The sequence below is a fragment of the Hyaena hyaena genome, unplaced genomic scaffold, assembly GCF_003009895.1.
Source record: "Hyaena hyaena isolate Hyena2069 unplaced genomic scaffold, ASM300989v1 scaffold_530, whole genome shotgun sequence".
Taxonomy (NCBI): Eukaryota; Metazoa; Chordata; class Mammalia; order Carnivora; family Hyaenidae; genus Hyaena; species Hyaena hyaena.
In genome coordinates this window covers 407,448-429,374 of record NW_024081163.1, presented here as the reverse complement: position 1 = coordinate 429,374, position 21,927 = coordinate 407,448, and the positions used below count along the sequence as shown (strand labels likewise).

Here is a 21,927-nt window from a genome sequence, read left to right as displayed (position 1 = left end):
GGTATGGGTTAAGTAAACTAAAAGTTGTATACTTTTACTGAGTCACTAGTCAAGGGCTGGTGGAACATCTCTCTGTCTTCAGTCCGTGACTTCCAAGGCCATTCCAGCTGTCACCAATTCCCAACCTGTTGGGGAAAAAAGAAAATGAAGGACAGAGACACCACTTTTAAGAAGACCTGGAAATGACGTACAGAAACTTCATTCACATCCCATTGACTCAAGATTCCATCATCTATCCATATCTCGCTGCAGGACAACCTGGGAAATGTAGTTTTCAGTTGGCAGTCATTTGCTCGGCTGAGTGGATTCTATTACCGAAAAAGGAAGAATGAGAAGTGCATTCTCAGAGTCAACTAGCCAGCTCCACCACAGTCTGGCTCTCCAGATAACTCCTTTTTTTCCCGCATATACAATGTATTCACCATATGTCAGATCCTAACCAGTTACTGCCTTGAGTTCAAGCACCAGGATGTCTGAAGTCCTCCCCACTTGTAACTTCTCATTATCTAGCAACCTGTGAAAAAGACGGCAGGTAGTCTGGTCCCTTCATCCCTACCATGCACACACCACTGGTAGAATAGGAACAGAATAACCACACTAAAAACTCCTATTTTGAAAAGGAAAGAGTGGGAAAGATAGGCCCATACCAATTTTCAAAAAGCCCTGGTGATGTTTCTTGGATAGCTCATTAAAGTTATTTGGGGTTTTTTTCCCTAGCAGGAATTTGTTTTAGAAGTTGTACTCTGCGATGCCTCGTTTTGCCTGCCAGAAATTCTTTCTTGCTTGTTACCCTCCATGACCATATCCTAGGCAGCTACTAATAAAGATTCCTACTGATGCTGGTTTAAAGCCTTAGGATTGCCTTAGGGATCAAATAACCTCAAGCTTTTGTAGGTCAAGCTCATGATGCCTTTGGTAATACAATTCCCTCAAAAACTTAGTGGGTTCCTTGTCTGTTTGCTTCTGGTGAGATCCATGTTAAAATAATTACAACCAAATAATGCTTTTGGTCAGTAGTTCCTAAACCTACCAGATCTTTTTATATTGGCTCCTGTATCCTGTCCATCCTGCTTTTTCTCAATTTAATGGAATCTGCTTTGGGGCCTTCTGAAACCGTATGCTTGAGGAGGAAGGCAATCTTCTCAAACTAATCTCTACAATTCAGAGAGTGAAAGAAAGACTGAGTGATAGTCTTTTCTCCCGAGTACAGAGCAATCAGCTTTTCCAGTCGTCTAAAGGCCCAGATTGTAGGCCACAGACAGAACCTCTGCTGGTGGAAGTCTTTTTCTTCCATCTTTGTAAACTCATCATTTCTCACTTGAGAACTTGAGTTCATCTCTCTTATGTAGTCTTTCTAAAAGCCACAAAGAACAACAAACATTTACCAACACTATTAGGTTTCCCCCAACAGTTCTCCTAGAGCTAAGACTCCATAATAATTGCCCTGCCTTCCAAGTAATGACATGAAATAGCTTTAACAAATGTTACCCATGGGATATGAGGATTGTCACCCTCCCAGCCTGCTCTGTCTTTGTCCTTACCTTCCATCCCCATACATTTTTCATGTTTCTTAAAGCAGAACCCATTCCTAATATCACCCTCTGTGAGTATAAGGGTACAGGTTAAGCAGCTGTAAAAAAGCCAACCACAAGCATAGTGACTCAAATAAGTTAAAAGTTATTTCTCTCAAGAAAGGATTAGTGGTTGGCAGAGGTTGAGGACACTGGAGAATTACTATTTAACAGTTACCAAGTTTCCATTTGGAGTGTTGGAAAAGTTTTGGAAACAGATACCATGGTTGCACAATAGCGTGAATGCAGTTTGTGCTACTGAATTGTACATTGAAAAATGGTTACAATGGGAGCTCCAGTGGAAGTGGGAGCAGAGAGCTAACCGCAGAGAGCCCTGAGCAACCCAGCCTCTGCTGGCCAGTTCCCACGATACTGGAGGAGGTGCAGCTGCCTCAGCCAGCCCAGGTACCATCATGGCCACAATGAGCAGGGAGAGGGGGACCCAGCCCTCACCTGCCCTCTCCTCTGCAGACCCCAAGCCCCTCACCTCCATGGTCATCAGAGACAGGTCATCACTATGAAGATTTTCAAAACAGTCAAGTGGCTCCATGTAAGAAACGACTGTGGTTTCATCAACAGGAATGAGACCAAGGAAGATGTGTTTGTGCTCCAGACTGGCATAAAGAGTAACCCCGGGTCGATGCGCCTGAGTGGCTCAGTGGGTTAAGCATCTGACTCTTGATTTCAACTCAGACCGTGACCTCATGGTTGTGGAATTGAGCCCCACATTGGGATTCTCTCTCGTTGAGATTCTCTCTCCTTCTCCCCAGCTCATGTGCTCACTCTCTCTCCTCTCAAAATAAATAAACATTAAAAAAAAACAATAGAATAACAGAGAGCTACCTGCACAGTGTAGAAGAGGGAGAGATTGGAGTTTGATGTTGTTGGAGGACCAAAGAGTATGGAGGCAGCAAATGTGATGCGCTGGTAGAGCCCCAGCACAAGGCAGTAAATACACAGCTGATGCTAACTGTTACTAATGCTCTCTGTCATGGGGCTCTTCCCTACAGTTACCCACAGAAGTACCAGAATGGAGTGCGGGGTGGAGGAGAAGGAGGGCTGGAACAGTGCTCCCGAAGGTCAGGCTCCACCATGCCCACCGTCCTGCAGGCCATGGTTCCTACCTGCCAGGGGCGGTGACCAGTCTTCCAACCCTCCCATGCAGGGAGAAGTACTGGAGGGCACTGGCAAGGAGTGAAGGAGAGCAAGGCAGATCAGTGAGATAGTATGTACGGGGTTACAGACCACAATTCTGCAGAGGTCCTCCTCACCAAAGACAGCCTAGAGAGGATGGCAGTGAAGACAGTAAGGAAAACCAAGATGAGACCCAATGTCAGCAGCCACATCAGGGTCACTGCTGATGCAACTTCAGGGACCCATACAGAGGCCCAGAAAACCCTAAACCGCAAGATGGCACAGAGACAAAAGTAGCCATATCTACAGGCTGAGAAGTAGTCAGCTGGCTGAGTAAATGCTGGGTCACCTTCTCTACCATCGTGCAGTTTAGTCCTTCAACAAGAAGTGAATATGAAATCCCAACAATAAGAAATATACAAGGGGTGTGTGGGTGGCTCAGTCTGTTAAGCATTCAGCTAAAGTCATGATCTAGCAGTTCATGAGTTTGGTTCCCGCATTGGGCTCTGTGCTGACAGCTCCAAGCCTTCAACCTGCTTCAGACTCTGTCTCCGTCTCTCTGCCCATGCCCTGCTTGTTCTGTGTCTCTCTCTCAAATATAAAAAATAAAATATATATGGGGCGCCTGGGTGGCTTAGTCGGTTAAGCGTCCGACTTTCGCTCAGCTCATGATCTCGCGGTTCGTGGGTTCGAGCCCCGCGTCGGGCTCTGTGCTGACTGCCAGCTCGGAGCCTGGAGCCTGTTTCAGGCTGTGACTCCCTCTCTCTCTGACCCTCCCCTGCTCATGCTGTCTCTCTCTCTCTCCTAGAAATAAATAAAACATTAAAAAAAAAAGATACATTAAAAAAAAATAAAAATAAAATAAAATATAAAAAAAAATAATGAACAGAGGTTTGGAGCTGAAGCACCTGAAGTACTTGCCTTTTGCCCATTGAGCAGATAACTAGAACTTCTAATCTGTATTATTTATGCAGCATAGGTTTTTTATTATTTTTACCTAACGAGGTCTGTTTTCAGTACTGACCAACATATTTTAAGCCTGATTTTTCTCAGTATGCCTTTAAAGGATTTTAAGCTATTTCCTATCTAGTCAAGTTGAGATTTTGAAGAACTTCATTTTTAATGTTGTAATCAAAGTTTACAACTTGATTTTTTTCAAAAAATCAACAGCGGGCAAGCACCTGTTAATAAAGATCTTAAATACTTTTTAAATGGTTAAAATGGCATATTTTATGTTATATATGTTTTACCACAATTTTTTTAGGTTTATTTGTTTTTTGAGAGAAAGAGCATGAGTGGGGGAGGGGCAGAAAGAGGAGGACAGAGGATTCAAAGCAGGCTCCAGGCTTCACACCAACAACAGTGAGTCTGTCAGAGGGCTCGAACTCCCAAACTGCCAGACCATGACCCAAACCAAAGTTGGACGCTCAACCAACTGAGCCATCCAAGTGCCCCTGTTTTACACAATTTCTAAGGAAAGGTTTGTTTCTCTTTCAACTAACAGTACAGAGATGAATGATCTACAATGGGAGGGATAGTTCTGCCATCCTTAGTATTATGGCTTTTGTGTCATTATTGTCTGCATTTTACAGCTGTCAAGATGAACATCTATAAAGAGATGACCCAGGAATTTGACTCATCACCTCATTTACAGTCCCTTTTCCCATTGTATATCGCATGGTCACAACCAGTTTTAAGGAAGGGCAGGGAAGGTAGTCAGGGTACCATGTGTCCAACAAAACCTCAGGAAATGCTGTTACTAAAAGAAAGACTGGGGGAGGGTGGATATTTGGAGAAAATTGGCAGTCCAGAGGAGTCTAGGAAAACTGAAAAAGATGGAAGAAAACCTCAAACTAGTTAATTTTATCTTTTTCCCACCTGCCCCCCTCCTCAAACTAGTTGATTTCAGAACCTGAAGAATTATATTACATGTTTCTCTTGTCCATATTTGCATGCTAGTGCTTTTTTTTTTTATTATTATTTTAGACAAAGAGAGTGTGTGAGCAGGGGATGGGGGCAGAGGGAAAGAGAAAAAGGAGGAGAGAGAGAGAGAGAATCTTAAGCAAGGCTCTTTTCTCAGCACAGAGCCCGATGCAGAGCTTGATTTCACGACTCTGGGATCATGATCTGAGCCAAAATCAAGAGTCAAATGCTGAACTGACTAAGCAACCCAGATGCCCCTCCATCCTAGTTTTAAAATAATGATAATTATAAGAAATAATTATATAGTGTTTGCTCTTGTACCAGGCACATTTCTGTACACTTGACCTATATTCTTACTTGAATCTTCATTATCACACTGCGACTTAGCTCCTTTTATTATCACATCTTACAGATGAAAAAATGAGGTTTGGAAAGGTTAAAGGACTTTCCAAAGGTCCAAAAGCCCAAATAACTAATAAATGGTGGAACCTAATTATGAACCCAGGTAGACTAACCTCAGTGTGTGATCTTCCTAGAAACATGTCTGTAAATAAATTTGCTGATTTAATCATTGGGGGTAAATTTTCTTTAGCCTCAACATTTAGTTGCTTTCTCCATGGGATTACTCTTCCTTTTGTTGTTAAAATAAATAAAGCAATATTATTATTTGTATTCTTAATACATACAGAAACAAAAAAACAGTTATAATTTGAGACAAATCCCTGAAGCATTTATAAGAGAGTTCTATAGCATTAAGTCCATTCACGTTGTTATGCCACCATCACCACATGTATCTTCAGACTTTGTCATATTTCCCAGCTAACATCCTGTACCCATTAAACACTAGTTCCCTATCCTCCTTCCCCTTCCCTGTGGCATCCACTGTTCTACTTTCTGGCTCTATGAATTTGAGTCCTCTAGAAACCTCATGGAAGTGAAATTGTAGAATATTTATCATTTTGTGCTGCCTCAATTTACTTTACATAATGTCTTCAAGGTTTATCCATGTTTTAGCATGTGTCAAAATTTCGTTTTTAAGATTGAATAATATTCCATTATATGTATATACTACATTTTCTTTTTTTATTTTAAATGTTTATTTTTGTGGGAGATAGAGACAGTGTAAGCGGTTGGAGGGGCAGAGAGACACACACACAGAATCTGAAGAGGTTCTAGGCTCTTCAGCTGTCAGCACAGAGCCTGACACAGGGCTCAAACTCATGAACTAAGAGCTCATGACCTGAACCAAAGTCAGATGCTCAACCAACTGAACCACCAAGCCATTTTCTTTATCCATCCATCCATTGATGGACATTTGGGATGCTTTCACCACTTGGCTAATATTCATATAATGTTGTAGTGAATACAGGTATACAAATATCTGTTTGAGTTCTTGCTTCCACTCTTTGGGATGTATACCCACAAGTGGAATTGCTGGATCATATGGTAATTATGTGTTTAATTTTTTGAGGAATTGCAATTCTGTTTTCCATACCAGCTATACTTTTTACATTCACATCAGTAATACACAAAGGTTCCAAATTCTTCACATCCTCATTAATACTATTTTCTGTTTTTTTATAATGAAGCCATATTATATGTGAAGTTAAAGTGACAAATTTGTATATATGAATATATATATATATATTTAACCACCAAAAAAACTTCACATATATATATTTGTTACAGTCTTGTCAATGAAGTTAAATGTGGAATCACTGTAGTCATTAACAATACATTTTAATACGTTTTAACATTTTTTTAATGTTTGTTTATTTTGGGGTCTTTTTTTAATGGTTTATTTATTTCTGAGAGAGGGAGACACAGAATCAGAAGCAGGCTCCAGGCTCTGAGCTAGCTGTCAGCACAGAGCCTGACGCAGGGCTCGAACCCACGAACCATGAGATCATGACCTGAGCTGAAGTCGGACGCTCAAGCAACTGAGCCACCCAGGCTCCCCATGTTTGTTTATTTTTGAGAGAGAGACAGAATGTGAGCAGTGGAGGGGCAGAGAAAGTAGGAAACACAAAATCCAAACAGGCTCCAGGCTGTGAGCTGTCAACGCAGAGCCAATGAGGGGTTCAAACTCATGAACCGTGAGATCATGACCTGAGCCGAAGTCAGACACTTAACCTACCAAGCTACCCAGGTTTCCCAATACATTTTAACTCTTAAGTTTACAGTACCTAATATTTGATTAAGACCTCATAGGAATCCCCTGAGGCTTAAAAAGTCAATTATTTCAGGGGCGCCTGGGTGGCTTAGTCGGTTAAGCGTCCGACTTTCGCTTAGGTCATGATCTCGCGGTTCATGGGTTCGGGCCCCGCGTCGGGCTCTGTGCTGACTGTCAGCTCAGAGCCTGGAGCCTGTTTCAGTCTGTGACTCTCTCTCTCCCTGACCCTCCCCTGCTCACGCTGTCTCTCTCTCTCTCTCTCTCTCTCTCTCTCCTAGAAATAAATAAAACATTAAAAAAAAAAAAACTTTAAAAAAAAGGCAATTATTTCAGAAATAAAATTGGATCATGAATTTTTTTAATGTTTATTAATTTATTTCTTTTTTTATTTATTTTTGAGAGACAGCACGAGCAGGGGAAGGTCAGAGAGAGAGGGAGACACAGAATCTGAAACAGGCTCCAGGCTCTGAGCTAGTTGTCAGCACACAGCCTGACGCGGGGCTTGAACCCACAGATCGTTAGATCATGACCTGAGCCGAAGTCAGATGCTTAACTGACTGAGCCACCCAGGCACCCCTAATGTTTGTTTATTTTTAAGAGCAAGAACACAAGCAGGGGAAAGACAAAAGGAGAGAGGGAGACACAGAATCCGAAGCAGGCTTCAAGCTCTAAACTGTCAGCACAGAGCCCGACACGGGGTTAGAACTCATGAACCGTGAGATCATGACCTGAGCTGAAGTTGGACACTTAACTAACTGAGCACCCAGGCACCCCTGGATCATGAATTTTTAAAAATGCTGTAACATTGAAATGGAGTAATGTATTAGAAGGTTGAGATGGTCTAAAAGTATTTGACAGTTTACCAACCCCAAAATACAGGTAATAACCCCCTTTTAGTTCTTTGGATCCAGTAAATTATTAATGTTTGTTTTTGTTGTTGTTTATTACTAGGAAAACACCATAATTCTGCAGCAGCTACTCCCACTACGGGCCAAGGTAGCCAAACTCCTCGGCTATAGCACACATGCTGACTTTGTGCTTGAAATGAACACTGCAAAGAGTACAAGCCATGTAACAGCCTTTCTAGGTTGGGTCTTTTCTTAATCTGTTGTGTATTTTCATTTTTCTTTGTCTTTGATTGTTTCACTGTATTTGACTAACAGTGTATGCTCTTATTATGTATTTATCCTTTACGATTTTCACGTATATAAGGTAAACGTGTGTTTGGCTCTGTTTGGGACATGGCAATTTAGGAGGGAGCCCCAGAGTGTGAGATGAAGACAAGATCCTGAGGAGCTCTATAAGGAGAAAGAAGGACACTCACAGAGTATACAAAGCAATATAATTCTGTTATTATCTGATATTCTGATACTATGTGATTAAGCCTGTGAGAGAGTATGTGAATACAGGCAGCAGGAGGGTAACGCAGATGGGAATATGTGAATTTTAAATTAAATTAAGGGGAAAGTGAAATAGTCAGAATTAACCACAGTATATATATTGTGGTATCCATCTAAAAAGTGGAATTGCTGTGTCCAAATAGACATTCTTCATAGGAAGGAATTAGTGATAAACCCATGGCTGTTAAAGGCAATGAGTAGATTTTACTAATAGTGATCGCAGGTCACATCTGATTTATTTCCCCTGGTTTTTTGAGGAGCCTAATCTCATTGAAGAATAATCATGTACATGAGGTATTTGCACTATTGTTTTGTCTCCTGAATTATAACATTCTGGAGTCAGAGTTCTCTGAGATAAACTTGAGCTTTGTTGATGGTGTGAGGAAGCTGTGGCCTGGTTTGGCTGGTGCTAAAAAAATGGGAGGGCAGGGAGCCACGGAAATAAATTACCCTGAAAAGAACAGCAGTGCTATCATAATAGAGCCTGCTTTCCTTCCCTCCCTCCCTCTTTCCTTCCGCCCTTCCTTGCTCCCAATTATCTGTATCAAGTCCTCCAAAGCAGGAAGCACCATGCTGAAACACCGTTATATGTATGAATGTGCTTGCTCCCAAAAGCAATAAATCACTGACTTTTCCCGCTTCCCTCACAGATGATTTAAGCCAGAAATTAAAACCCTTGGGTGAGGCAGAGCGAGAGTTTATTTTGAATTTGAAGAAAAAGGAATGTGAAGAGAGAGGTTTTGAATATGATGGTAAAATCAATGCCTGGGATCTCCATTACTACATGACTCAGACGGAAGAACTCAAGTACTCCATAGATCAAGAGATCCTCAAGGAATACTTCCCAATTGAAGTTGTCACTGAAGGCTTGCTGAACATCTACCAGGAGTTGCTGGGGCTTTCATTTGAACAAGTGGCAGATGCTCATGTGTGGAATACAAGTGTTACACTTTACACTGTGAAGGATAAAGCCACAGGAGAAGTATTGGGACAGTTCTACTTGGACCTCTATCCAAGGTACTGAGGAAGGAAGGGACCTTAGAAATTCAATTCCTACCCAGGTTAAGACTCTGGTCTTCCAGAATTCTCTTGTGTGGTTCTCAGTAACGGGAGTAGAGATACAGGCTGTGAAGCCAGAGTGTCTGGCTCCGACACTTACTAGGCAACTTAATGTCTGTGCCTCAGTTTCTTTACCTATATTATAGGTCCGATAAAACAGGAATATTAATACTACCTGCTTTGTAGGGCTGGAAAGATAACATGATTAATTACATGCAAAGCATTAATTGGAAGACTACCCAGCATATAGCAATTGCTTAATAAATGTTTGCAGCTATCATCATCGTTATCATCATCTAGTTTGTGTACTGCACTTACTTAATTTTAAATTGGCCCCCAAAATATTTTTTATTCAGATAATCTGTCTGCCAGTACTCTTCAGTCTATGGCCACTTCCCTGAGTCTGGCTGAGAGGCAGCACAATACAGTAAGAACATCACAATCTTTGTAGTCATTCAGACTGAGTTGGGATGCTTAAATGACTTAACCTCTTTGAGACTCCATCTCCTCCTCTGTAGTATGGGGCTGGTGATCCCTTTATACCATTGTTCTGTGCATTGGCTATATATGCATATCACCCAGGCTAGGTATTCAGCCAATGATAAGAATTCAAAATAATGCTGTCTCTGAAACTATGGACTCTGTTTGATCGGAAATGAAAGGATTTGAATCACTTTCTCTCTAGGCTGCTTTCTCTGTTTTCTTAACATTTTTTTAATGTTTGTTTATTTTTGAGAGAGTGAGAGAGGTTGATCATGATCAGGGGAGGGGCAGAGAGAGGGAGACACAAAATCCGAAGTAGGCTCCAGGCTCTGAGCTAACTGTCAGCACAGAACACTATGCGGTGCTCAAACCTACAAACCGCAAGATCATGGCCTGAGCCAAAGTCAGATCCTTAACTAATTGAGCCACCCAGGCACCCCTCTAGGCTACTTTCTGAATCAAAGCCAGCCTGTTAACCAATTACCAATTCATCTTACTAAATAGGCCAAAGGAAATTACAATATCCCCTAGCTTAGTAGCACAGACAAGTTTTTAATCCACAGACTTTAGGTGACTTTGGGTTGCTACTGGGAAGGAGGCTGGTTAACTATGCCATTCAGACAATGGACAGTTGTGTCTTATCCCAATGTTTTATGGACTTACTTTCACTTTTGTTATGGTCTAAAAATAAGCCCTTGTCAAATGTGGATGAGTCTATTTTTAATTGAAGAGTGTCAGCATACAATTTTAAGCCAAGAATTCTTTTAGGGGAGATCTTTCAATGTTGTAGTCTTCTATAACCATCCCCCAATTCCACTTCCAGGGTCAAAGATAGCAGTTCTTGCTACCCCATCCTGCTGCCTCCCTGCCAACATATCACTGATTTCTTTCTTATTCTGAGATCTGGCCATTCCTACCAGCACCGGTATGGGGATCAGAAGCTGACCTCTTGTGAAAGTAGTGACCTACTTAATATTCATCCCCTGTCACCTTCCTGTCACTCCATAAAAGTGACATAGAGTAATTTGTTTTGTGACTCAAAAGGGGATATTTTGAATAAGTTTAAGAAAGCCCAGTTACTTTTTTTTAAATCACACTTCAGGGTTTTTTTTTTCACTGAATACTGACATTCTCAAAACAAAAACAAAAGTATTCTGATGGTTCCAATATAAGATGCCTGATGAGGAAAGAAAATTCTTTTAAATCCACATCATTTTATGAACAGTATATGAAAAGGCAAACCTCAGAATAAAGAATCCCTTAAAATTAAATGAATCAAGTTTAGTTTTTAAAAGGAAAGATTAAAAATCCCTCAATGCCACTAATTTTCAAATTGATAGAAAGTATTTGATTTTAAGCTATTCTAAGACTTTAAAAATTCTCCAAATATCTCAACCCTTGTCTCTCTAGCACAGTAGCACTGATATTACTCTCAAATTAAGAAAACTTTGGAGGGGGTTGGGAGGAGAATACAACAGAATAAACATGTTTCAGATTACTTTAGTTTTCTCCTGTTAAAAATAAGATTTATAGGTCTCTTTATACATTTCCATCTAACTACACAAAATTCTTCCAGCAACAGTAATTAGCCCATGAAACAACCAGAAGGTTGGCTGGCTGAAAATGTTATGACATTCATTGTACGGTTTCTGGTATACATGTCCATAGGTTCTCTCCCCTCCTCTCTCTGCCTTCCCTTCCCATGTCCCTGCTCAGGGATGACCAGCCTGTTCAGTGGCCCCGCCCCACCCTCAGTGGTAGGTCTGGGCCCACGCTGTGTCCCTGTCCTTCCTTCAGAGGTAGAGGGGTTGTTTTGTTTTGTTTTCCCTCTTCTCTTTCCCAGTGGCAGTGGGTTTTCCCCAGTGCTGATAGGACAACATGCTTTGTTCCTCCCAGAAGTAAGGCAGTGCTTCATTCTTTTATCGAGGTGGAGGCTCCCTCTCCCAGGCCTGCATCAGGACTGATGCTCTCTCAGGTCTGTCCCCTGCCCCTGTCCTTTTGTGTGTGTCCAGGGAGAAGACCCTGAAAATGGATATACATGTGTAACCATACATATATGTCCCGGTGGCTCCCGGTGGCTCCCTGTTTTGCTGGTCCACCATGACCTTTAACAATTTTGTTTTTGTTTTCATAAATTTTTGTTTGCTTGTTTATTTTGAGAGAGAGTGAGCAAGCAGGGGAGGAGCAGAAAGTGAGCAAGAGAGAAAGAAAACCAAACAGTCCCTGAGCTGTCAGCGCTGAGCCCTATATGGGTCTCAGACTCACAAACCTCGAGATATAACCTGAGCTGAAACTGAGAGTCGATGCTTAACTGACTGAGCCAGCCCGGTGCCCCTAACAATTTGTTAAAAGATTTTTCCTACTGGCACTTGCAGTATTTGCCCCAGGTGGAAAAAGTGTGTGTTTCCTCACTTCTTCTATCTTTAGAGTCATCTGTCTTAGATAGTTAGTTGATTGCCTTCCAGTATCTGATGAATTCAAGGCAAGTGACTTGGAGATTATGCAGCATATTATTGTACAGGTATAGGAACAACACCCTTTCCAGCTTTATACCTCATAATAGAAAGCTAGAAATTTTTTTTTTAGCTTGAATGGCATCAGCGGGGGGGGGGGGGGGGGGGGGGAAGCCAGACTAACAATCACCAAGTAAAAATAACACAAAAAAGAAGTTTATCTAAATCAAAACAAATCAAACTAAAAGTTCTACCCCAAACCTGAATGTACTATCAGTCTTCTGAGAAAAAAAAAAAAAAAAAAAAAGAAGAAAACCTACTTCTAGAATAAAGTGCAATTGCACATAGCTTTTGGAGAGACTATCACTCATATCGCATTGTCTAAGAATAGACAAGTTTATAGTAAAATTTATGCTTTTTCCCAAGCTAACTAAAAACGTTCTGTTTCAAAAAGTCCTGACTAGTTTATAAAAGAATCTCATTTAATTGTGAATACTTTTTCTTACTTCCTTGAATAAAAGGAAAAACCTTATTGTCTGATTTTTGGTTTTTATCAATTCTAACTTTGAGAAAAAACTAGTGCTCACTTCAAAAGAAGTTAGTGTTTAGTGACACCATCTCTAAAGAAGAAAAAAAGAACCCATTAAACACTGAGCTCTATACTAGGTGTGGTGTATATTCTTAATTCTTACATTGAGATTTTTCAACAAAAGAAACCTTGGCAATATAGCTCCTGTGAAGTGACAGTGGGGTTTTTATTTGCTTAGTTTTAGTTTGTACATTTTAATAAAATATTGACCTACTTTCTAAAGGGTGGATTACATGTTCCTGAGTGTCCTCTGGTATCAAGTAAGGCTTCACGACCGAGAGAGGTCACAACAGTGTTGTTGCTAGAGAAGAGTGTTCCTTTCTCACCAACAATGCCTCTGGTTCCCAGGGAAGGAAAGTACAACCACGCAGCCTGCTTTGGTCTCCAGCCCGGCTGCCTCCTCCCTGATGGGAGCCGCATGATGTCGGTGGCTGCCCTTGTGGTGAACTTCTCACAGCCAATAGCTGGCCGTCCCTCGCTCCTGAGGCATGATGAGGTGCGGACTTACTTCCATGAATTTGGTCATGTCATGCATCAGATTTGTGCACAGGTGAGTGATTGTTTTATAGTAAACCTACCAGTTGCTTTTCTGGCTTTTTATTTTTTGTACTGCTCTTAGGTTCCTCCCCTTAACATGTTTTTTCAGAAGCTGAACATGCTCAAGAATTTCATAGGCCTTCTGTAAAAACCTAAGATTTTTCTTATTGTGTCCTCTTTAACGGCATATTTTTACTAGAAGATTAATCCACTGATCGAAGAGCTTCACTGAAGACCACCCTACGGAAAAAGATAGAAGACTTATCATTAAGGGTTACAAACACTCTCTTTTGTTCTTTTAATTCTTTTCTTCTGCATAGGAATTTGTTGTAAGCCTCACAGATAAACTGTGCTGTAATCTGTCTCTTCCACTTATTAACACTTTGTTTAGTTTAGTGGTTTTTCAATGGCCTCAGACTCTACTCCTTTTTTTATTAAAAAATTATGTTGAAACACCCTCCACTACTACCCTCAAATAAAAATCATAGATGATCTACTATAACTATAGGGAAAATTTGCCAAGAAGGGGGTGTGGGTGTGTGCAGTGGATTGCAGCGCATTTCTCTTTATTTCTGAAAATGAAAAGTACATTTTTTTTTCTCAGCTTTGTAAAACAGTTCAGTAAACTAGGCCCACACTATTCTAGGATAAACCATATGAACTTGTTCATATTTAACTGTTATTTGACATATGAAAACATCAAGTTAGTAGTTCAACCTAACAGTTTAGAAAACTGATATTAACAGAAATGGAGAAACAGTTTTCCAAATTTGAAATCTCTGTGCATCTCTACAGGTAAACTTTTTAATAAGAAACTTTTTGTTAGAATAATTTCAGATTTACAGAAAAATTGCAAAGATAGGACAAAAATTGCCCAGGTATCCCTCACCTTGTCTTCTCTACTGTTAATATCTGATGTTACTATAATACATTTGTCACAACCAAGAAGCCAATATTGCTACAGTACTCCTAACTACACTCAGCACTTTATTTGGATTTTACTCTTTTTTCCCTAACAGCCTTTCTCCATACAAATAATTTTTTAAATTGATATGTCCTCCCTGAATGTAAAAGAAAGACATTTTTATGTTTTCCAAATAGTGATGCCTGGACATGGCTATGTAGTAAGACATAATGAAGTATTCATTAGGAATAAAATCCAGTAGCAAAAACTACAGACTGATAAATGTGGTTTGTGTTGTCATCTCAAGTCCTAGAATGATATTGCCAAATGTCTTGGTTCAGGTTACTATACCAGAATAGGCTAGGTGTCTTACAAGCAGTAGAAATTTATTTCTCAGTCAGCTCCACACACTAAAAGTCCAAGATCAGGGTGCTGGCAGATTTGCTATCTAGTGAGGAGAACCTGCTTCCTGGTTCAGAAACGGTGTCTTCTCACTATGTCTTCACATGGTAGAGGGGGCAGGGGAGCTCCCTGGCATCTCTCTTGTAAGGACACTAATCCCACTAATGAAGGCTCTACCTTCATGACTGAAGTACCTCTCAAACACCTTGTTTCCTACCATCATGTTGGAGGTTAGGATTTAACATGAGTAGGGGGAACAGAGACATTCCATATTGATCTATAGCACCACTGGTGATTTTCCAAAATGGTGACCATCTCTTGGGAAACCTATAAACAAAAAAGCAGTCTTGCTTTGACTTACACAGTGGATCCCATTAAAGAGTCCTGGAAATTAAAAAGTGGGTAAAATACTTTACAGAAATATGTGCAATGGAGTTAGTTTCTGGGCTCACTTAATTACAGATTTTTCACTTATATGAATGTCCAGTAGGACATATGAATGGTGTGCAGCATACGGAACCTGTTTGGGTTTTTTTTGTCCTGGTATGTACAATTCAGACCTTGGACATCTAGCATCCCTAGCCCTCAAAATCACTCCTAATCATTATAATGACGAAAAATGTACCCACTTAATTCCAAAATACTACTGATACTGTTGTTAAAAAACTGTTTAGTTGTTTCACCGTTTTATTTTTATATTCTGGTATTTCCATGTTTATTTAAAAAAAACATAGGGAAATAAGACTTAAATCTGTTCAGATAAATAAGTCCTTATATACTGATGTAGCCATTTCTATCCTGAGTTCAATCCAAGAAAAGGAAATCTTTCAGAATAACCTAAATTTTCTTTCCTGCATAGTTTTAAAGTACTTTCACAGCTATAGGGGTCCTGAAATACTTATTTTCAGTCAGTGTCCGTTTGTGACTGAGATTTCCTTTAGTTAGGATAAGTCTCATTTTCATTTTTCTAAAGTATTTTAATGAATAATGTATATTTTAATTATATTAATATAATTATTGATATTATACATATATGAATATATACATGAGTCAGTATATATACCCATATACTGATGATAGTATATATGATGATGATAGTGTTCATATATGGTGTCTCTTGAAATAATGAACTATTTTCAATTCTTAGAGTTTGCCTAACCTCCTTCATGAGCACCATATGTGTCATATAGTTAATTAGTATGTAGTACAATCCCTTGGTGGGTCATCTCCTCACAACTTGTCTTTGAAAATTCTCTATTTGTCTCTTAATTCCTTCAAATGTCCTGTAATGTTTTAAAATTTTTTAAAGATAAAAATGTTGAATTACCTTGTTGTACACCTGAAATTCATATAATATTATATGTCCACTACATATCAATTTAAAAAAAAACTTTTAGGTAATCTTATACAGAACCAGTAATCACTACTTAGTCTCAGAAGTAATGGGCGCAGGACCATTTTCTTGCAGCTCTATACTAATTTCAAAACCTTTTAGGGGCACCTGGGTGGCTTAGTCGATTAAGCGTCCGACTTTCGCTTGGGTCATGATCTTGCGGTTCATGGGTTTGAGCCCTGCGTCAGGCTCTGTGCTGACTGCCAGCTCAGAGCCTGGAGCCTGTTCCAGTCTGTGACTCCCTCTCTCTCTGACCCTCCCCTGCTCATGCTGTCTCTCTCTCTCTCCTAGAAATAAATAAAACATTTAAAAAAAAAAAAAAAAACAACCTTTTGTATTCACCTAAACTGGGTGATAATGAATAAGGAGCTTAATAGCCTATATGTTTAGTGATCCATCTGACTTCTCTGAGAAATACATAGTGAATTAAATTTGCCATACCTGTTCACTAGATTAATGCTAAGATCTAGCAGCTCAGTGTTTAGTTTCTGCACCTTGGCACTGTGCAAGTTTGGTGACCAGAAGAGCTCATTGGAGCTTGCCATAGTAATGTTTAAATGTGCCTACAGGAACATCCAGTTTTCAAATGTGTAGGTGCACTAGTTCGATGTGTCTACTATGTCATCATTCAGGAGATGAGTTTCACTCATATTTTCTTGTGTTTATACTACTGGGTATATAATTTTGAAGATAATAATCACACGGTGGTATCTTTAGTATCTGTTCCTGTTTCTTGGCTTTATTGTGGTTTGAGCTCTCAGTACTATCACTGGCCTTTTGAACTTAGGTAGAAGAGAAAAGTAATGCTTCTTAATAGCTTCCATTGTGTTGTCTTCGTTTGTATATTAAAAGCAATGATTTTTGGACTGTTAGAGATCATTATTTTAAAGCAACACATAATCATAATAAAGCCTTATTAGTTCAAAGTGAAAGGGATGGAAGAGCAGAAAAACTCCAAATTATTTAATTCCAAATAATGTGTTAATTTGGTCAAAGTCTGATAGAGAGCTTCTCGTCTTGTGAATAAACCCTGTATCAGTCAGGAAGGCAACCTAGTGATAGAATAAGAGTGTTGAATTAAAAATCATCCATGTGCTTGTGGGCTTGATGTGTGACTTTTGGCAAGTTATTTCACCTCCTTGAACCATCTCATTTTTCTTACTCATAAATGAAGACAACACTTCTCATACCTACTTTCCTAAGGTGCTAATGAGATTTAATAATGTATGAAAGGTATTTGGGAAAGCATAAGGTGCCATACATGTTTGAAGTTTTTTTCTAACTGTGTTTATACATAATGAAACCCTTTGGGGAACAATATGTAACACACAAGTCATAATTTAATAGGAGGAAAAAAGAGTCTATAAGGCAAAGTACTATTGCTTACAGTGTAAGAGATTCACAAATGCTTATCTCTCTGTGGATTTTGGGTGAAAATCTGTGGAAGGTGATTAGAAACCAAGTTTGTGTTTTTCTCTTGTTTGAATGATTATTGCCTACTTGGAAATTTGATTCCTGAAGCCAGAACAGAATAAACAATTTATAGAGGGTTATGAATGGTGGGATTAGTTGAAGAGAATACCTTCAGTATTAATACAGAGAAATAGATACTTCGAGGAAACCGAGGACAATCACGATCACATCAGTCGAGACCATACCTGGTTAGGCAAACTGGGCAGGCTAAGAAGGATAATAACAGTCAAGGTTTGGTGAGCACTGTCCATGTTCCAGACACTATAATCAGTGCCTTCCATTCATTAATTAATTTTATCCCCACAGTATTCTCTAAAGTGGATTTACCAACCTACTTCTCTTATTATACTATTATTCCCCCTATTTTCAAGCAGAGAAAACTGATACTGAAGAGGGTTAAATGGTTCACACACAGTCTGACTGTCATTCTCTTCACTACTCTATTGACCATAACCATTTTGGTGCTTTCCTTCTGTGCCCTGGAGACAGCACTGTGTCATGTGGTCAGAATTTGGTCTCCCAAGTATGTATTCCTGTTGGATCGACTTTTATCTCCTTAGCTTCTTAAATGACATTCCCTCGAAATCAATCATATATAAGTATGTATGGAATGAATGAGTTTATCTAGTTCCACATGTCCCTCTGTGTAAGGTGACCTTTTAGGATTTAGTCCTGAAGTTCAGTGAACTCTTATCAACAACCTTGTAGTCTCTCCTCTCTACTCCCTGCCCTGTATGCTGTTAGAGTTTCCATCATCAGTGTCATAAGCGATTTCTTTCAGGATCTCAATTTTGTTAGTTTATTTATGTGTGTGTTTATTTCTTTATATATACATGCGTGTGTACACAGAACAAATGGTGAAGTCAGAAGCCAACTGTGATGACCCATGCACAGTTTATTTCTATTTGGGGACACACTTACTTCATTTGCTTACTGTCTTTTCTACACATTTTTTTTTTAATAATTAGAAAAAGTTATTTTAGCAGAGAGCCCGAAGATTTTTTTTTAATGTATATTCATTTTTGAGAGACAGAGTGTGACTAGGGGAGGGGCCGAGAGAGGTAGACACAGAATCTGAAGCAGGCTCCAGGCTCTGGACTGTCAGCACGCAGCCCAATGCAGGGCTTGAACTCATGGACCGTGAGATCATGACCTGAGCCGAAGTCAGACACTTAACCAACTGAGCTACCCAGGCGCCCCTAGAAAAAGTTATTTTAAAAGGAAGCAAATGTTCTGTGCTGACTGCCAGCTCAGAGCCTGAAGCCTATTTCAGAGTCTGTGACTCCCTCTCTCTCTGACCCTCCCCTGCTCACGCTGTCTCTCTCTCTCTCCTAGAAATAAATGAAAAATTTTTAAAAAAATAAAATAAAAAAAAAAAGGAGGCAAATGTTTAGTTGATTCCTTAGAAGCAGAGGTATTGATTATTTGTTGTGTCTGACGTGTGATAGAATGGAGTTCAAAAGAAAAATAAAAAAGGAGATAATATCTGAATGTTTTGAGTTTAGTTTGAGGACACGAAATGTAGAAATTAAAATTAAAAGAAGAAGAATATTAAGTAAAATGATATCAATTAAATATTTATTAAGTATAGAAAGAAGACAATAGAGTAGTAATGTTAGGTTGAGGCTAGGAGGTCAGGTGAAGTATGAGAGTAAGAGAAAATATCTTAGAGTTGTTTTAGTTAGGGTCTTCGTACAGAAATATTCTCCTCATAAGCATGCCTGAGTGGCTTAGTCAGTTGAGCCTCCAACTTCTGTTCGGGTCACATTCTCAGGGTTGTGAGTTCGAGCCCTATATCTCACTCTGCTGTCAGCATGGAGCCTGCTTGGGATCCTCTGTCCTCCTCTCTGTCCCACCCCCAGCCATGTGCATGTACATGTACTTGCTCTCTCTCAAAAATAAATAAATGTTAAATGAAAAAACATTCTCCCCATACCTTCATTTATTTCACAAATATTTATTGAGTATGTACAACTTTCTGGGCATATCCTGCATTTTAGAGATACAGTGGTAAATATGGCACACATACTCCCTAACCTTCTTAGTTAGCATTTGAGTTTGAACTGAACTTTTATTTGTTTTTATCTAAAAAGAAGAAATGTATATACAGGAAGGAGTAGTCAGAAAGATATAGCCACTTTGGGGATGAGCCTGTGAGTTCAAGATGGCAGTATTTACAACCTCTTCGGGTTATGTGTTGTTTCTCATGTCTTTTAAATAATAGTGATACTGATCTGCTGAACTGTAGGGCTGCTGTGAAGATTAATAAGCAAGTCAACAAAGTGTTATTCAGGGTCTCTTTATTACTGTTATTACTTCCAATTATGACTAGGTATGTGTGAAGTTAAAAGTATGAACTTTAACCCTGTACTTGCCCCAAAGTCTAGGAGACAGTGGCACTTTTCTTAATGCTTTGTTATATAAATTTCTGCATCATCTTTACATTTTGGGGTAAGTCATACAGGTTGGGGTATGGAATGACTGCTAAGAAATCAATAGGGGATCTCTTCACATACCCAAAGTCCATTCTCCTGAGTCCATTCTCCCCTCCGTTTCCTTTTTTAAACACAATACCCTTATTGATTTCAGAGATTGCTTTTTCTTTGAGTTTGGATTTGGTATCATGAAGATAACACTTTAGTTATAGCCACTAAAATCAATCATTCTCTTAATTAGAACAGTAACCCATAAAACTTTGGTCTTTAAATACAGCAAAAGCCCACATGACTTTTGAGCTTTAGTTTATATAATTTGGCTCTGGTTCTTGCTGTATTTTATGAATTGAGAAGTTAAACTCTATACCATCAAGTCATCTGTTGTAAAAATCTATAGTGGTGTATGTTTTAGGTGTCCTATTGTCTGTTTCAAAAGGTAATGAAGATAAATCTCATAGTTTTAGACAACTTTCTTCCTTTCAAGAACTTCTGACCAAACAGAAATCTAAGTTTACATGATTTTCTAGGCTTTTATTGTCAAAATATTTCTTGCACCAATAATACTCTAAAACTCTTTGAAATGTCACCTGCAAAACAGTTTGTTAATTGAATTATTTTGTGTTTATTTTACAATGCTCTGCTTTACCAGGGAAGTATATTAACATCAGTAGTTATTATAGCCCATAAGCTACTATATTTGACACCTTTAAATTGCTCTTACTGAAAACTATATATTGGGGTGCCTGGGTGGCTCAGTCGATTGAACATAGACTCTTGATTTCAGCCCAGGTCGTGGTTCCAGGGCCTTGGGATTGAGCCCAGCTTCGGGCTCCAGGCCAGGATGGAGTCTGCTTAAGATTCTCTCTCCATAACCCCTGCCCCTGTTCTCGCACACTCTCTCTTCTCTTTCTCTCTCTCACATAAAATTTAAGGGTGCCTGAGTGGTTCAGTCAGTTAAGCATCTGACTCTTGATTTTGTCTCAGATCATGATCTCACAGTTCATGAAATTGAGGCCTGTGTTGGCCTCTGTGCTAACAGCGGGGAGCCTGCTTGAGATTCTCTGACTCTCTGTCTCTCTCTCTCTCTGTCTCTGTCTGTCTGTCTCTCTCTCTCTCTCTCTGTCCTTCTCCCACTTGTGCTCTTTCTCTCTCAAAATGAATAAAATTGAAAACTTAAAATTTTAAAAATTTTTTAAAAAGTATATAAAAGATTTTTTAGGGATCTTTGGAATCTACAGTTTAATACTAGGGAGTAGTGTTTGCTGGCTGGTCAACAGTGAGTAATAAGTCAGCAGTGATGCTGTTTTGCCTGTCAGACCCCCAGCAGCCTCCTACATCCAAAGACTTGCTCAGGATTTCTCTGTAGACTTTGACAGTGGCTGACTGTGGATTCCTTTCTTTTTAGAATTTAGTTGTTTGCTGGAAATTGAGCTTTTGAATTTCCTAGGTTCTTTGTCCTCCTCATTTGAAAAATATTTAAATGATCTTGCTCACAGGGCACACAGAGGAACAGCATGACTGACTTTCGGGAAATTAGTAAGCAGTAGGGTTATTTTTAGCCTTTACTCCTTGCAAACATTTCCTTTTGTTCTTTAGAAGACATTGTTGATCTGTTCATTCATTTGCTGCCTCTCCCTCCCTCCCCCAAGCACCACCCGATGGCTTCAGGCAGAATAAGCCCTCTCTTCTCTACTCTGCATGACATAACTGTGTTAATTCTTATTTTATTCTGTTTCGACTCATGAGTTATTCATTTGTTCATGTTTTTCTAGGTTCTGAATTACCACCACCACCTCCAAATGCACACACACAATATGTTGTTATTTGGAGTTAACGTGCACCCTCATCTGCAAATGCTACCTGAAAAATATTCACAGAAGCAGAATATACAAAATGTATATTTTTGTCAAAATATTGTATACTGGTAGCTGATGGTGTGGTTTATTTGCCCTTATTTGCTCTGTTAGTACTTCTTTAATAACTGTAATCTTTAGAAAA

At 39.4% G+C, this 21,927-nt stretch overlaps 1 protein-coding gene across 1 annotated transcript in view; it reads left to right on the top strand.

The window, feature by feature from the left end:
* Window positions 1–21,927, top strand: part of NLN (neurolysin) — a 103,317-nt gene that overhangs the window by 65,236 nt on the left and 16,154 nt on the right. Inside the window, exons 7-9 of the mRNA XM_039255535.1 lie at window positions 7,753–7,888; window positions 8,852–9,218; window positions 13,134–13,335. Coding sequence (XP_039111466.1) covers window positions 7,753–7,888; window positions 8,852–9,218; window positions 13,134–13,335 — 705 coding nt within the window. The remainder of the gene's footprint in view (window positions 1–7,752; window positions 7,889–8,851; window positions 9,219–13,133; window positions 13,336–21,927) is intronic.